General features: G+C 34.1%; 1 protein-coding gene across 5 annotated transcripts; it reads right to left on the bottom strand.

Annotated features, from left to right (window-relative positions):
* Positions 1 to 2483: 2483 nt before the first annotated feature.
* On the bottom strand, positions 2484 to 6831 carry PIL5 (phytochrome interacting factor 3-like 5). 5 transcript variants are annotated; one of them, XM_085672960.1, is made up of 8 exons: positions 6612 to 6831; positions 6399 to 6483; positions 5556 to 6316; positions 4156 to 4251; positions 3998 to 4063; positions 3827 to 3892; positions 3352 to 3744; positions 2484 to 3260 (listed from the first exon to the last, which is right to left on the bottom strand). In XM_085672960.1, exons 3-8 carry the CDS (start codon positions 6303 to 6305, stop codon positions 3192 to 3194), a joined length of 1440 nt encoding a protein of 479 aa, XP_085529086.1. In that variant the 5' UTR covers positions 6306 to 6316; positions 6399 to 6483; positions 6612 to 6831; the 3' UTR covers positions 2484 to 3191. The 5 variants fall into 5 exon arrangements, with proteins under 5 accessions (XP_085529086.1, XP_085529084.1, XP_085529082.1 ...); XM_085672958.1 differs by having other exon boundaries at positions 5556 to 6321; positions 6612 to 6830; XM_085672956.1 differs by lacking the exon at positions 6612 to 6831 and having other exon boundaries at positions 2484 to 3046; positions 3188 to 3260; positions 5556 to 6321; positions 6399 to 6526.
* Positions 6832 to 18529: the final 11698 nt, after the last annotated feature.

Below are 18529 nucleotides of genomic sequence, written 5' to 3'. Positions count from 1 at the left end.
ATAATGCTCCATAAAATATGGTATCAGTGCTTCCACTTAACTGTACGGACTTTTATATAAGATATTTTGCAACAGCTTTGCATACCTTGAAAAGATGTTTGTTTAAAAAATCTCCCTTAAGATATCAGTATTAATGTTTTTTTTTTTAGGAATTTATGATTTGATATTTTATCAATTATTTAATATCCATGTTACAAAATCCTAATCATAATTTCTTTTAAAAAAGTTTATAACATTTTTCCAGATCTTTTAAAATATCTACCACACTTTTTTAATGTAGAAAAGTATTTTGAATTTTCGATTAGATACACCTATTAAAACTAAAATTGAAAATTATCTGTAAAATATCGAACGACCTAATAGATGTACATATTATTGTAGAAATAAAATGTAGATTTCAAAAAATTTATTAAGCGAATCTTTCAATTCATCGTGCCAAAATCAAATTATAATATAAGATATATATTATTTAGTGGTAGATTTTTATATTTAAAAAATACGAAAATGATATTCTAATATCAAAATATAATTTTCAAGTTGTCGTAGATTTAAGCAAAAAGTCTTTCTTGATTCTCCATTTATTTGTACATGTTCATTACTAGTTATGTAATAGATCTGTTTTGATTTTTTATTTTGAGAACACTCACACACGTACTTTTTTTTCCTTATTACATTCACTAATTTCGTCACCTTTATTCATCATTTTTATACTCAAACGCTAATATAAGGTTTGTTTCATTTACAAAATAGTAACAATTGATAATTACGGATTCTCGCCTTGATTTTTTCTCTACCTCTTTCAATTTGAACGAACACACAGTATTGTGATTGACGAAGTATTGTCAATGGAGGAAGTTGGTACTAGATCCTCCTTCAGTTCAAAACTTATTCAAATAAAAACTTTTAAAATTTATTCAAATGAAAACTTTGAAAAACTGAAGAAAGATATACCCTGGATTCAAGCATTTCAATTAATTTTTTTGTTGTGTCAAAGTGTATAAAAATCGACCAGACAACAACTAAAAATATTTGATTTTGAATGGCTGAAGGAAACTAAAAAGATGGTTGTGAGGAATGAGAGTAAGAGAAAAGGAGCGAAAGGCAGAAAAATCCTTAGTGCCTCTTCCAAATGCAATCATGCACCCTCCCAGTTCCGAATTTCATTGTGCACAAAATTGCTACCATCAGCGATTACAAGAAAATTGAAAATTACCTTTAATAAATTCACCTCTGCTGATACCTTAATGGTGTTAAAATGTTATTAAAAGTGAGTCAAATTTTGGTGTTAAATATATTTTTTGTTGAAAACAATAGTTAAATAATAATATTTCATTTGGATAAAAAATTTAGTAATTAACGTTGCATTGGGTTACATTGGATATGTTACGTGTACTGTACAGATGACTAATTAACGTTAATTTTTTAATTTAGGAGAAATTTTGCAATTTTACGTTAACTTTTTAATTTAGGAGAAATTTTGCAATTAGGACTTGAGTTGGATTGTAGTCACACTCTTCATCATTGGAGGCGATTTCTTCATCTTCCTTTTTCTTGAGCTCAGATATGTAGAGGAAGCAGCTAATTCTTGTCGTTTCATAGTTAGATTGCAGTCGCGCTCTCCATTTCAATTTTCTAGTTAATCATCATCAACGAGATAAGTGAGTTTAGGATTTTCTGGGTTATGTTGCTCGTGGGGTAGGGTTTTCGTAATTCTATTTTGGGATTTGTCTGTGCTTGGATTGTTGTGATGTTGTGCATGGTGTCTAAATTATCATACTTATACAGTACACGAAACACACGCAAATGCAACGTAATACAAATCGTGCCACCTGTACAGAGCTCCGTTACTGATTTAAACGTCGTCACAGAAAAGAACCAAATAAAACACGAATTGAAGACTATTTTAAACATTTAAGTAAAGATGATAACCATTATAATCATTTAATCAAAATGAGAACCATCCGCAACAAACATACGAAGATGAAAACGAAAAAAAAGTAACATTTAACTCTTACATCCGCAATTCAACCATGACTATGTCTGATGGACAACAACTACAATTAATTAAAAAGTTATTGAACTGATTAATGACTCAATATTTGTTGAACTAATAATACTTTCGTCTTAATGAGCAAATGTAAGTCAAATTTTATCTGACCAGAAGAACAAAGAGTGTGAAAAGAAAATACTTAAATATGAGAATATAAAGTTTTTCAAAATTTTATTTTTTAATTAAAATTTGAAATTCTAGGATCTTAAGAAATGAAGTAGTTAAAAAAATTTCATATACTTTGATATTTGTTATCTAAATAATATATTTTATGACAAAATATTTTGAATTTTGTACACAAATAAATATCGTATACAATATTTTCTGTGAAATTGTGCCAATTTTTAGATTCGATGAAAATATCACTACTTTTAAGCGATAAAATATCACGACCCACGACCTAAAATTCCCAACTTCTTTCGCTTTTGGTACATGGTAACAAGAGAATCGTTATCTGGTTTATGTAGATAAGTGATTCAATTTCACTTTCAGAATAATAGTAACGAAGTTCACATGCTCCTGTAACGCCTAACAGGAGAAAAATGGTAGTACATGAGGAATCTGAAACAGAAATAAGACTAAACTTACAAGGTGTAATGTGTGCTACAACGCACCTTCCAGTTCCTCGTCTCATATCAAAGACTCTCGAAAAATGAAAAACAGGATAAAAAAGAGAGGGAAAACTTGGTCGCAATAATTTACATGTTAGCTGTGTATAGAATAGATTAGCTTGCTACTGAGAACAGCTAAAAAGTTCGTTCTCTTGAAACTACAAAACTTTGCACCTCTAATTTAGGTGTCGGAAAATCTAACCTGCAATGCACACAGTCGATTGTTAATTATGGTTGTCCCTGTTTTGTGCAATATATTCAGGACTTTCAATTCACACTACCAATGTGAGAGTGCTAGTGGAAAAAGCTATACAACTAATTATATGCTGCACCATTTGAATAATCATCCCCTTCATTGGAACTACAATAATCTTTTTTTTTTCTCCTGAATGTCATAAAAACATTGAAATATTTAGAAGTAACCATGTTTGCATTGTATATCAAGAAATTAGCATGCCCCGGACAAACCATGCTTTTACAAAAAGTGTTAATAAGACTTGTAGAATACTAAGCTAAAGGAATTCACCTGACTAACGATTTTCTGGATTATCCCTACTGGTACTGGGCTTCCCAACATTTGGTTGGTTCATTGCCTGATTCTGCACACGGAAATAATACACCTCAATTCATATACCCTGCTTGAAGAAAATCGAAAATCGAAAATCGAAATAACATTAGAGGACAAAATACCTGAATTACTTGAAACTGCATCTGGTGGGGACCAAGATATTGTTGATAAGGATCCGTGAAGTTTGGGAGACGTGACTGGTTTGGATGAGGTGGAGCAGGTGCAACCATATTATTATTATTATCTGACTGATTTTCTGGTTGCATTCTGGAAGAATCAGGAGCAGGAACACGCGGCATGTGGAAAGGAGGCATCGGAAACCTTGGTCCCAAATGAGCAGCTGCTGTTGCTGCCGGCAAAGCAGAACCAGGTAACATATTGGGAAACGGCATCACAGGTCTGTTCATTCCCATTTCCATTCCCATTCCCATTCCAACCCCCATTCCCATTGCTGGCATGTACTGCTGAATTCCAGGAAACATCATAGGTACCATGCCACATCCCATCGACATCATCTGCATAACAACATGGAACCTCGATAACTTTATATACACTATTCTAAGAAATTTGTTGTCACACAAAAAACGAAGAGTCTACCTGCACTTGTAACTGCAATGATTTCAAGTACGAAATTGCTTCATCCAACATTGAAGCTTTGTCCGACTATGGATTCAAAATAGGGACCAGAATTAGAAACAAATTATGAAGGAAATCAAATCTAAATTCTACACATTCTTGGGGAGCTAGAGATTTTATAAGTCCGTTTACCTTATTACATCGAGGTATAAGTTCTTGCAGAGCTCTCATCTTTTCATTAATCCGATCACGACGCCTCTGTGTGCAAATGCCAAGTGAAAGCTTTTTATGTTCTGAGAAAGAAAAGAGTATAAAAGATGTGAACTCGATAAAGAAATGAAAGTACATACCCTCTCAGAGAGATTATGCACCTCCGCTGCACGTGATCTCTTTGTAGATGTTGATCCTCGAACTTGCTTCTTTGCTTCCGATTCAAAATCAACATCCTTTTTTTTTCAGCAGGACAAAATGAAATAAGAATATAGAAGAAGCAAATAGTGAAACAAAATTCAAAATCAGAACCTTTTTAGTTTAAGAAAACAATAAAATTGAAGAGCATACATTCATATGTATGGTAATTTCTGCTTGTTTGAACTACTAACTTGTACGAAATCAAATAAGAGAAAGGGTATGAAAATGTCTCTCCCCATGTATGAACTATGTGAAATCATGCCTCACCACCTTATTAATACATTATTTGCCATTGACAATGACAACTTAAAACGCTGGAACTTAGTTCCTATCTTTAGCACACAATTGAAAATCACTCCCTAACTTTACACCAAAAAAGTACTCCCTAACATAAGTACTCATCACCCATACTTAAATTCGACCAAATGTGATTTAATGTCGTAGTGTTGATACCTTTACTCCTCCATTTACATGCGTACCCTTCCAAGATCCCCCAAAACGAAACCATAAAAAGAAAAGAAAAGAGTGAGATTTAAGTGTTTCATAAGCAAATCGCTGTTTATGTTGAATTGAAGTGTATCACTTGAATATAATACCAGTCATTACCATCTATGACAAATTATCAGCTGTAACTTCCATACTGAAAATTTATAGATTTAATTAAATTTAACTCTTTTTTAACCATATCAATCATAAATTGTTAATAAAATCGCTGATTCTTTTTGTAATTACTTCAAAACTCATACTTAAAATACTATTACTGGTTGTCGGTGCAAAAAATTTACGTGTCAAAATTAAACTTAAAGAATTTAGTTAAAATATATAAAAGGTATACAAATTTGATTAAGGTATTTTAATTAATCATTGAAAAAAAATATCATGAAGTTTTATAAAAAGTTTAATTTGTATGCATTATTAATATAGAAAATTACATTAATGAAGATATTACTTTAAATATAAATTTTAAAATAGTTATTAAAATAAAATAATTTTGTGATTGGATATTAATGTTAAAAAGATTAATGTTGCGAATCCATTTAATTTAAATCCTATTTAAAAATATCTTCCATCATTTCCATGAACACAAAAGTTAGAGATTCATGGCCATCCACACACGTGTCGTGGACATGCGCAGCCGCGACGGTGAAAGTGACGGTATCAGAAGAGCGCACGGCCACAGCACCAAAATGAATGCAGCAGGACGGGAGTGCTCACGTAGACCCACGTCACCCACCCGGCGCACGATAGCGGATGCCAACGTACACGTAATTTGTAAACTGGAACTATGATATGATGTGAGAGCCAAAGAAACAACCATGAGTCAATTCAATTAACTCACCTCGCTCTGAGACTCCCATCCCTCCGCCTCCCGACCCTTCCGCTTCCGCTCTTCCGCCGGCGCCACCTGAACCGGCTCGCCGCTACTACTCGAGCCGCCCGGCGACGAAGCCATAGTCACGTCGCACATCATCGTGCTCCTACCGCCACCGCCACTCGTCGAAGGCACCGGAGCTCCGGCGCCTCCTTCCGTCGCTTCCACCGCGTTCCTCACAGTTTCCGAAACTCTCGAAACCGCCGCTGCGGTTGCGGCCGGCGTCTCGCACGAATCCACCACTGTGGATTCCTTCGCGGCCACCTTCACGCTCTGCTCGTCGGCTCTTGTGTTGTGCCTGGCGAAGTACGCGAAGTTCGGCGTCTTCGGTTCCAGCCGTCTCGGCAGCGGAATTGGAGGTCGAGGCGGTGCGGACATGGGGCGGTGGTCTGTGAGCTGAGACGTGGCGAGAGTTTGCATGGCCGTGCTGTTGTTAACGGTGGGCGGCGAGTAGAGGAAATCGGCGCAGAAAGCCTGATCCAACGGAGGTACGTCGTCGTCGTCGTCGATTGGATAGTGAAGCCAGGAAGCCATTTCGCCTTCTTGCATGAAGAGATGTTGATTGAAATTGTCGAGCTGCGGTCGAATCTCCCTGGATTCGGAAGGACCGGCGGCGGAGGCATCGTGGGAGTTTCTGGACGGCGGCGTGGGTTTTCTAAGGGAACGGTGATTCTGACTCTGCATCACAACCTGGCCGTTATGCCATAGCAGCTCCATGACATCGTCCTCTGCACTGTGGGTGAATTAATTAATTAAAGAATAAACGAAAAAAAAAATTGTGAAGAGCGCAGAGATAAGTTAAATACATACATAGAGGGTTTGGTTTGGCGAGGTAATCCCGAAGGCGTGAGAATGGGGTATGGGTTGTTGTTGTCGTCCATTTGAATATCGAAATCTGGAACAGAGTGATTGTGATTGGTCATATTGAAAGTGAAAAGTGGTGAGGATGAGATGAGAAGAGAAGTGAAAATATAAAGAATGAAGTGAAGTCGGTGAAGTTGAAAGAGGAGAGAAATAACTTACAGTTGTAGCTTAGTTGTGGGTGAACATGGTGAATGGTTGTGATATTTTAGTTATTTAGGGTTGGTTGCAGAAGAACATGGTGTGGTGTGTTGGCTCCTACCTGCTCTTCTCTCTCTCTCTCTCTCTCTCTCTGCCTTTAGCAACAACACTTCACAAATACATACCCACACCACAGATAAGATGCGAAGCTAAAGGACGAAAGGGATTTTTCACTGTTATTCACTTCTCCTTTTTTCTTTTCAACATCACAAACAAACAACTATTTCTATTATATATATTCTCACCAATTTCTTTTTCATAAATTCTTATTATGATGTGTGCTAATTAATGATGAAGGTGAGTGTGGGATTAGAGTGTAGTAAATGTCTGTATTTCTAAGTAAGTCATAAATTTTATATTAATTGGAAGGGACACAGAGAGAACCAGACTTGGCCAGTTTAGTGTACTGCTTTCTCTGCTTCTTCATAATAATTTGTCCTCACTAAACACGATTCATAATAATCTGTTTTCATTGATGACTATATACGGTAAAGAAATGCAATGCAACTGCTTTATTCACACATGAAGGCTTACTTAATTAAGCTGCTAAAATCTAAAATAAATTACTAAAATGAGATTACCTGCAAAACCACAACCTTTAACAATTTGATATAGAAATAATTAATTTACTGATGAATTATTAAAATATAATTAATTATGTGGATCCAACTTTATCTATTCACTTCCGACCCTAACAATGATTCACACCGCGTTTAGTTTATTTATTATGCTATAATTTGAATTTAATATATTTAGCACATTTAACTGATAAACAAACTGTACTTTGATTCAAAATATTGAGATGCACCCACATTAATTTCTATGTTCTCTGCATTATTTAGTCTACTCTTCAAAATGTAATTTATGAAGTAAATACTAATAACAAAAAACATAGTTAAAAACTATGTAAAATGTCTAAAAGATATACAAGAATTGATTTTCATTACCAGATAAATAACATTTATAATTTATAGTTTAGACAGAATCTTAAATGTCAATCTAAATTTGTTTATTAAGTTGAAAATTAGATTTGTTGAAATTTAACTTAAATCTTTCTTTACTTTTACGAGTTTATATATATATATATATATATATATATATATATATATATATATATATATATATATATATATATATATATATATATATATATATATATATATATATACTATTCCGGTCGTTTGTAACTTGATTTAATACTCAAAAATAGATATTGAATGTTAAAATGCCGATTTAAAGCTTATGGGTCCAGGAAACTAGTCTAAATTTGTTCTATAGTTTAAATTTTTGTATTATCCTGAAGTAACCAACTTCTTGACTCGTTAGATGATCAATCTAAAATGATGTTCAGACCAACAACAAGTATGGATGAGGAAAATATATCTCCTATAGGTCGAGTTATGAAGGAAGCGTGTAATGGATTAGTAAAAAAGATTTCATATGGGTCGAGCTATGAAGAAAAAATATGAAAGTTTAGGAAAGCAAATCCTTTATGGATCGAGTTATGAAGAAATGATATAAAAGATCAAGAAAACAGAACAATGTCATCTTGGAACTAACCAACATAAAGATAGGTATTGGGTCGACCAACCTAAAGATTGGTGTTGGCTCGACCAATATAAAAATAGGTGTTGGACTGTGTCAGGATATATGGTTTTATGATATTTAGTTATTATTATAACCCATATTTGTTATTATAAACATCATGAATTTATTATTTCTAAAGATAGTTATTATTTTTCAATGGTTAATATATCAAAAGATATCCTGAAAAATATGATTTGATATATTTAATTTTGATTGTAACTAATTTGACTTTAAATAAAAACTAACTCACATCGAGATAAAACTATTTTAATCTTAGTACTCTTCTTTTCACTCTAGGTTAAAAGGGTTTTTCATATTTATATTCAATAAAAGATACTCCAGTTTTTTTTTTCTTTTTTCGAAACAATATACAATACATGTTTTAATTCAATAAAATTATTTACTTTGTATTCTTACCATTTGTAATTGTAACGTGATATGATAACAATTTATTCTTTTATATTATCATTAATTATAAAATTTTATATTTAATACGATTATTTATGTTATAATATATTAAAAGTTACATTGAAAACAAATTTTAGTTTACTAATAATTAAATTTCTTTACATCGATAATATATAACCAAAATTATATTTTTCTCTTTAACATTTCGTACTTAAGTATGCAGCACATATAATGTAAAGAGTGTACGAATCAATCTGAAAAGATTAGGATGACTGTTCTAGAGATGGCAAATAAACCCGTCCTCGTGGGTATTGTCCGAACCCGTTCCCGTTTTGACGGGGAATCCCCGCATTGACTGGGTATGGGTATGGGTATGAGGAATCCCCGATTTTTTCAATTGGGGATGGGGATGGGGATGGGGATGAATATATACCCGCCATAATACCCGTCCCCGCCATATCTCCATCCTCATTTAAATCATTAAAATATTTATAATTAATTAAGTAACCCTATATATATATTCTTTCTATTTTTTATTTCTTCTAAATATTTGGTTTGTCATGAAACTCATTCGCATCTCCAATATATTTTTTATCTTATCATAACTTTTATGTAATTATGTTAAAATGATGTATGTCAATTAAAAAAAAATTTATGTCTAACATTTGAATATTTCTATTATTTTTTAATATTTTTATTTATTGTATATTTTCCTTTCACATGAGAATGTTTAATACTCTTAGTTTAAGTGTTTAATAGCATAAACATTTCATTTACTAGGTAATATAAAAAAAATCTTTACTTATTATTATTAATTTTTGTTTCATTTGAAGAACTATTTTATTTCGCTAAAACAATTTTTGTTATTTTTCAACCATTGAGTATATATGTTGATATTTGAAAAGTTTTCTTAGATCTCTAAGATATTTTTCGTCTTATCATACCTTTAATTATACATTTGTTTTTCTTAGTGCAATTCCTTCTAATAGTCTTCAAATTGTTTATAAGACACACATTTGTTAATTTTTTAATATTTTTTTTTGTTTATTTTCATCATGTAGAATACTATTTCGATAAATTTTATCTAATTATTTTTTATTTTCTACTCATTACAATCATACTATAATTTTTTCACTATAATTGTATAAATAATTTTTATTTACTACAATATAAAAATTTAATGTAATTGCCATGAATATTTTTTTTATCACCATCCAACATATATTGGAGTTTAAAAGATACAAGATCTATGATAAACTTTTATTATGTTTATTATTTGTTCTTTGCGTCCTTTGTGTGATTCCTTCCAATAGTCTCCAAATTGTTTATAAGACACACATTTGTTGATTTTTTAATATTTTTATTTTTTGTTTATTTTCATCATGTAGAATATATCTAATTATTTTTTATTTTCTAACTCATTACAATCATACTTTAATTTTTTTCACTATAATTGTATAAATAATTTTTATTTACTACAATATAAAAATTTAATGTAATTGCCATGAATATTTTTTTACCACCATCCAACATATATTGTGGTCCAAAAGATACAAGATCTATGTTAAAATTTTATTATTATGTTTATTATTTGTTCTTTGCGTCATTTTGATCAAGTGATGTATTATATTTTTTATTAGTGTATAAAAAATAGATTAATTATAATTTAAAAAATTGAAGTAAACAAACATTTAAAATATATTTTAGGTTTAATTACTCGGATGGTACCCACTTTGGTAGGAGGGTGTCAATTTGGTACCCGGCAGAAAAAAAAAGTGTCAATTGCGTTCCTACTTTTGAAAAAGTGCATCAAGGTCCCTTTCAGAAAAAAATAATTAACGCCGTTAACGGCATGCCACGTGTCACTCTCACGTTTTTTTAATTTTTTTTAATTTTTCTTTTAATTTTTTAATTTTTTTTTGCAAATTTTTTGTGTTGCCACGTGTCAAGTTCCTGTTTTGACACGTGGCAATGTCAGTGTCACGTGACAGGATAATGTCACGTGTGACAATTGTCATTGTACTAATCTCAATTTAGTACCCATATATACCTGATTGTTTCAATTTAGTCCCCATTTTTTGTGCCTTTGGTTCAATTTTATCCCAATTTTTTTTAATAATTGAAAAAGATTTTTTAAGTCATTTTTTTAATAAGATTAAAAGTAATTAAGTATAAATATTTTTACAACATTAAGTACTCCGATATTTATATTAAAATTTACATGTACAAAAAATGTTATACTAATAGAACAATATAATCATCTACTTTTTTTTCAAAGTAAAACAATATTGTTTATGTCAAATTCAAGACCAAATCTATTATTTGTATAAATGTTATTTTAATTAAACCTATATTTTAATTTAAATATTTTTTCCTTTTATATTTTTTTAAAAATATTTTTAAAATTTATCAACTAGGTTTCATTAATGTTTACAAATTTAATAAATGTTTTGATTCTCATTAAATTTTATTTGGTATTCTAATATAAAAAATGTAAACAATTATAATTTATTTCAAAGTATTTGATATCGAAGAAACAACCATACTCTTAATATTGAATATTTGATAATATTATGTTTCTTTTACCGTAATTTTTTATTATTTTAGAAAAATTAATTAAAATTAATATTAAAGTAGTAAAAAAATGGGTATGAGTATGGGTACAAGATTATACCCGTTACCCGGTGGGGATGGGGATGAGACAAAAGTTTGATACCCGTTGGGTTTGGGGATGGGGATGGGGATGAATTTTTTTTACGGGGATGGGTATGGGATAGTAAAACCCGTCCCCACCCCGCCCCGTTGCCATCCCTAGACTGTTCTTTCAAATTTAGATTGGAGCAAACAACCTATAATGTTGCTTTTGTTTCAAAAAGATAATAATTATGATATACGAATTTTGTTTTTCTAATTAATTAATTTATTTTGTAACTCTTGAAATTAGTTTGTTGATACACAGTGCATAATTAAACGCACTTTTATATATATATATATATATATATATATATATATATATATATATATATATATATATTTAATGTTAAGGCACATTTTAATGCTAATTATTTACTAAATTTAATAATAACCCAACCTCATAAAATATGCTATAAACAATTTCCTTAAAGTTTATATATATATATATATATATATATATATATATATATATATATATATATATATATATATATATATATATATATATGAAATTGTCATTTCCAACATTATTTTATTTTTTGTTTTTTTAATATTTAATAGACAGGTTGCCTTGAGTCTCTTGTTAGTTTTAAATTAAGAGTATTTAAATGATAATTTTGATAATATTAAAAATTAGTATAAATAATTAAAAACTAACATATTTAATTTAAATTAATATATCTATTAAAGAATGAATATTAAAAATATATTGTTTAAGAAGATACTATCTTTAATGTAAACAGTTACAAAAACTTAGCTTTTCCATTTTGATTTGGTGGGTGTGATGTCTAAGGATATCCTCTCATATTTTTGTGTCCACTTCAATCATAGTACAGTGTAAAAGGTTTGATGGTTAATTGATTAGGTATACTTTTTGTGTCGTTTTCTTTCTTATGATGATGAGTCTTATTAGTTAGAACATAACCTTTTACTTCAAACACAGGCTGTGATTTCAACTATTGGATGAAGAATATGCCGATCCAATTCACCCATAATCTTCTGAGTACTTAATTACTACTATTAACAGGTCATGGAATAAAAATATCTATCATTTGTGGTTCTGGAAGATTTTAACTTGAACCATATTCAAAAGAAAAGTGAATGATTTTGTTCTTTAAATAAGAAAAGAAATGGAACAAAAAAATATGTAAAGATCCTTCATAAAGGAAGATTTTATTACGAGAAAGATATGTGAAATCACTTTTTTCAACTATTTTATCCTTTTCCAAAGAAGAACACTCCAAAATTAACTTGTTAGTGAATGTTTAACTTAAGTTATGTTATATTAGATTTTGGCAGTGAAAACAACATTACTTATTGAAACAACTCACTCAAGTAATCCATTTAACATTATTTCACTTCGATAAAAAATTATTAAGCGGCAGTACTTAACTTCATTACATCTAAGCATTTGAGTTCAAGATGTTATCAAATTAAATTTCAGATATAATTTATTAACAAGTCAAAAATATATAGAATTTAGGATATCAATTAACTTGTTATTAATAAATTTTGTTATTTTTAATTGAGACATTGTTAAATTTTGTATGTATTGAGCGTTCAAAATTTTTATATTTTTAATTAAATTTTTGTTATTTAATTTTTTCATTAACTAGGTGAGGTAGTTATTATTTTTCTTGTCATTAATTGGGCAACGTGGTTGTTACCTTATCCGTCATTAATTGAGTGACATAATTGTTATCTTACCCATCACTTTACTTATATCCATGTATTAACAAATGTGAAGTTTTGGGGTTAATATAAGACGATATTGTTGTTAATCTAAAATGATGAGTGACTTTTATTGTTATAAAGATATTTAGGATAATGAAATTGTCATGCTCTCCGAGTGATCAGAAGATTACTATTAATGATTGATATTTTCTTATTCATCACCTTTAACAATCAAGGTGAGACAATTTTTGTTAAGCTACATGTTTTTTGTTTTTAATGAAAATAATAAAAGTCACTACCCATAATATCATTTTTGTATTAAAATCTTTTATTTCTTAAAATGTAAAAACAAGTAAGCAAAATGACAATGTAAGATAATATAACACACATCACCCGATTAACAAAAAAAATTAAATGATAAGAATTCAATTGCATAATATAAAAATTTAATTAAAAATGTTCTTGTAATGTCGAAATATACCCTAGAAAAGTACTATAAGAAATACTCTGGAACTTTTTCTCTTTCTTAAATGGAGATGTACTCTTTCAAACACTAATGTGGTTCAAAATGTACTAGACAAAAATGTCTCTAACATATAAGTGTAAAAGGGGTGTACACTTTGACATTGAAGTCAGATATGTATGTCAATAGCATTAAATGCTAAAAAGAAATACGTAATAAGTCACAAAAGTAATTTTGGCTTTCTTAAATTGTTTAGGATTTTGTTAATCCACTTTATACCTTAATTTCCTTGTTAATCATGCTTAATCCTTATCCAGACATTCAATCAAGGTTGAGGTGTGTGGCTTCTATGATCGAAATGTCTTTATTAACATGAAATTGCTCTATGTTGACATATATGAAACAAAATATTCATGATTAAACTTAAGATTTATTTCTTTTTTCTTTTTTCTATATTTACAATTATCATTTCCTTTTTCTTCACTTAACTAAACAACTAATATTTTGTATATTTTCCTTTCTATTTTCTCACTACATCCGATTAAGAAAAAAATTGAGGAATTGCGACACAAATTCATAACATTTTATGGTTTTAGATATTTTTTGGATTGGATGATGATGAGTGGTATGATTAATATATTGTAGTTAGAGAGGTGTAAGCATGGCATGTTGGCCAATTGAGAAACATTCTGGGGTTTCCTTCAGCCTCGACACCCATTTTTGCTTCCTCTACTCCCATTTTCAATTCTATCATGGAATATATTATGTCATAGATTATGCACTTTTAAAGCACGTTACTCATAATACTCCTTTTATTCACGACATTTTTAGTGTTCTTTATTTTTAATAATTTTACATTCTTTTTAGTGTGCTTTATTTGTTAACGTGACACAAATGGAATGACAAAAAAAAAGCCATTATAGTCTTTTTAATGTCACTGAAACAGATATGGATAAATCTACCCACTATTTACCTTGTCTAAAAAAACTCTCCCATTACTTATGGAAACATGTCCATACATAATACATGTCAATGATTTTTTTTTTAATTTTCAAATTTTTTATCTAAAAATAAATTTTAAAATATAAACTTAAATTTGATCATAAAGTATTTTATAGTAAACTATTAGTAGAAATAAATAGCATTGCAAACTAGAAACTTTAAAAAAATTATAAATTTAAAAGTACAAAATTAAATTATGAATAGTTATTCAATCATTAATATTTCTCTTTTTAATAAACTTATTTTAATCATTTAATTTTTTTTTAAATTCTTAACAAAAGTTACTAACAAAAAATTTTAATAGCAAATATCTCGTTGATAAGTTGATGAAAATAATAGCATTTATTATCTACGTATATTTATTAAAAATATTTGTAATACTATTTATAGACAGAATTTTTTTATCCCTACAGAAAAAGAATTATTTAATTGATATTTAAATGATCACTGTAGAAGAAATTAATATAACCATCAATAGTCAATCTTATGAGGACTTTATCATGTTAATAAGTTATTTTATTTTAATACTTGTACAGTATGTCCAATCGGTCAATCGGCCATTCCTGACCCCCAGGGGACCATCGATCTCACGGGTAAGCGAACAACCGTGTAGCACCATTAAAGGACCATCGGTCAGACGGTCGAGCATAAGGATTTAATTGTACCCATGCCCATCGGTTCATCGGTAGAACAGTAGCGATGGACCCTCCAGCCTTGAGCGCCTATCGGTCCATCGGTAGAACAGCAACGATGGACCCTCTGACCTCTAGAGACCATCGGTTCATCGGTAGAACAGTAGCGATGGACCCTCCAGCCTTGAGCGCCCATCGGTCCATCGGTACAACAGCGACGATGGACCCTCTGACCTTTAGAGTCCATCGGTTCACCGGTAAAACAACAGCGACGGACCTCATAAAAACACCTGACGGTCGATCGGTAAAACACATTACTAGCTTGTCGAGAACATCGTCATTTAACCCAGTCAAGCGACCATCGATCGTACGGTCATATAACTTAAGCCAACGGTTATGGGTTAAACGAGTCATTAATCGTCATTAAGGGATCATTGGGCCGTGATTAAGAAACCCTAATTACAGGCCCATGCCAAAAGCTATAAATAGGACCCAAAGGTAAGTTGGTAAGGATCTTAATTGCGCATTTATTACGACGGGTAATCTGACACACCGATCGGTCCCTTCTAACTTAAGCATCGGAGTATTTTAGACAGGTACCCCGATCGCCATCCCAACCGATCGAGCTAAGGAGTGAACTTTGCTGAAATCGTTGGAGAGGAGGAAGATATCGCGAAGTGGAGTTCTTTTAGTGGGCTCTTGGTCCCTACCCCGAAACATTTTGGCGCCCACCGTGGGGCCGAGCAGTCTCCTTTGAGAATATACCCATATGGTGATCACAAGAAACCGAAACAACAACATGGACGGAGGGAGGTTAGCAGATGATCAAGCGGATACTAGGGAGATGATACGATTGATGCAGCAGAGAATGGACGAGATGCAGAGGAACTATGAAGCGCAGATGCAGATTTTACGTGAGGAGAATGCCATCTTAAGGCAGAAGGAGGACGGAATCCCTTCGACCCCGACCGTACCCGACCCGAACAGGCTAAGTCGAGTACAACAGCATCGAGATGCTGACCGGGTGGAGAGCCGTCTTCCACCTACGGGACATGAACAATCACAGCCAGCTCGGGTTGATAGGACGCAGGCCTCAAGAGGAAACCCGTCACACACGGTGGCAGAGAGTTTAGGAGCGAACAACGGGGTCGCCCGTCGCGACAGCCGATCCCCGCGTCAGGGTCCTCCCCCTTCACCTCGTACATCTTAGAAACGCCGCTACCGGAGAAATGGAAAATGCCGACGTTTGACAAGTACGACGGCACGACCGATCCAGACAACCACATGCGGGTCTTCATGCACCAGATGATGTTTCATGCTGTCAGCGATCCCATCTGGTGCCGAGTCTTCTCAACCTCACTCACCGGGGAGGCGCTAGAGTGGTTCTCTGAGCTACCGACCGGTTGTATCGACTCATTTGCTACTCTGAAGGCGAGGTTCAGCACACAGTTCGCACCCCTGAAACCGGCCATTTTGACGGTCGACAATCTGGTGAACATCCGATAGGAGGATGGGGAATCACTGAGGAGTTACCTTGATCGGTATAACCGAATGTCGGTCAAGATAAAAGGTCTCAGTGACGAGATCGCGCGGCATCACTTCTCTTACGGACTCCAGCCAGGAGTTTTTGCGGACAAGATAAGCCGTAAGAAGCCGCAGACGATGGAAGAAATGAGGGAACGCGCAGCCAAATTCATACAAATGGAAGACATGCAGGAGTTCAGGGTGAAGAAGAGGGAGAAAGAGGATGCTGCACTCCCAAAGCCGATAGCTCCCAGATCGAACAAACCGGTAGCCCGACCTACCGAGAGGAAGCCACCGAAGTTCACAACCTACACCCCCCTGGCTGTTCCCCGAGCTAGGATCCTGCAGGAGGCCTTCAGCGCCGATTCGCTCCCAGCGATTAGGAAGAAGCCTCCGCCGCCCGATGCAGACGGGAGCAAGCATTGCCAGTACCATCGGACTATCGGGCATACTACCGAAGAATGCCACACGCTCCGCGACAAGATAGAAGAGCTCATTCGACATGGACACTTGAAGAAATACATTCGGCAAGATCGTCCCCAGCGGAGTCCGGTGAGGAACCAGAGCCCGAGGAGAAGAGTCCCCCCAACCCGATCGGAGAAGAAAAGGGAACCCGAGCGCGAGAAGCGTAGGAGAGGACCGTCTCGGTCACAACGGAGTCCGAGAAGGAGCTGCAGTCGTAGCCAGGAAAGACCCCTGAGGGGTTATATCAACACCATCTCCGGGGGGTTCGCCGGAGGAGGGTCAAGCTCCGCAGCCCGAAAGAGGCACGTTCGGGCGCTGAAGTCGGTCCATCTGGTCGAGAAGAAGATCCGATCGATGCCTCCCATCACATTCACAAACGACGACTTCAAGGCGCCCGATCCTGATCATGACGACCCGATGGTCATCTCGATAGAAGTGGCCGAATATGGGATTGGGAAGGTGTTGGTCGACCAGGGAAGCTCTGTCAACATCCTATACTGGAAAACTTTCCAAAGGATGAACCTTTCCGAGGACCTGATCGTGCCGTACAACGAGCAGATAGTAGGTTTCTCGGGCGAACGGGTGGACACGAGGGGATACGTAGATCTTCGCACGAGGATCGACTCGAGGAAGGATGGCCGAGAGGTAAGAGTTAGATTCCTTCTTGTTGAAGCTAACACTTCATACAATGTGTTGCTAGGGAGACCCTGTTTGAACGCCTTCGGAGCCATTGTGTCTACCCTGCACCTGGCCATGAAGTTCCCATCGGACAAGGGGACGATATGCACGGTGCATGCAGATCAACTGTTAAAGAAGTGCGAGGCTGGAGAAGAGTTCAGGCCGACGGAGAGGAGACGAGCGCTCCGGTTTGTGATCATCGGAGAAGATCTATACAAGAGAGGCTTCACAACGCCACTCTTGAAGTGCCTATCAGCAGACGAAGCGGAATACGTCATGAACGAGGTCCACAATGGCATCTGCGGGATGCATACCGGTCGGAGAACGATGAAAGCAAGGATACTCCGAGCGGGATATTTTTGGCCGACCATGGAAGAAGATTGCGAAGCCATGATACGCAAGTGCGCAGGATGTCAAGCCCACGGAAATGATATGAAGAGGGCTCCGACCGAGCTACACAGTTTGACAGCCCCGTGGCCGTTCGCTCAATGGGGCATGGACATCGTCGGACCTTTCCCAATCGGTCGAGCGCAGAAGAAATTCATACTCGTAGCAGTCGACTACTTCACTAAATGGGTCGAAGCAGAGGCTTTGGCTAATATCACCGCTCGGCAGGTTCACTCCTTCGTCTGGCGCAACATTATATGTCGCTTCGGCCTTCCCCACACGATCATCACTGACAACGGTCGTCAGTTCATTGACAAAAAGCTGAAGGACTTCTATAAGCAGGTAGGGATAAGACATGTTACCAG

This window comes from Vigna unguiculata, chromosome 1 (genome assembly GCF_037176805.1).
Source record: "Vigna unguiculata cultivar grain cowpea cultivar isolate G323 ecotype 2 chromosome 1, ASM3717680v1, whole genome shotgun sequence".
Lineage (NCBI taxonomy): Eukaryota > Viridiplantae > Streptophyta > Magnoliopsida > Fabales > Fabaceae > Vigna > Vigna unguiculata.
This window is presented reverse-complemented; position numbering and strand designations above follow the sequence as displayed.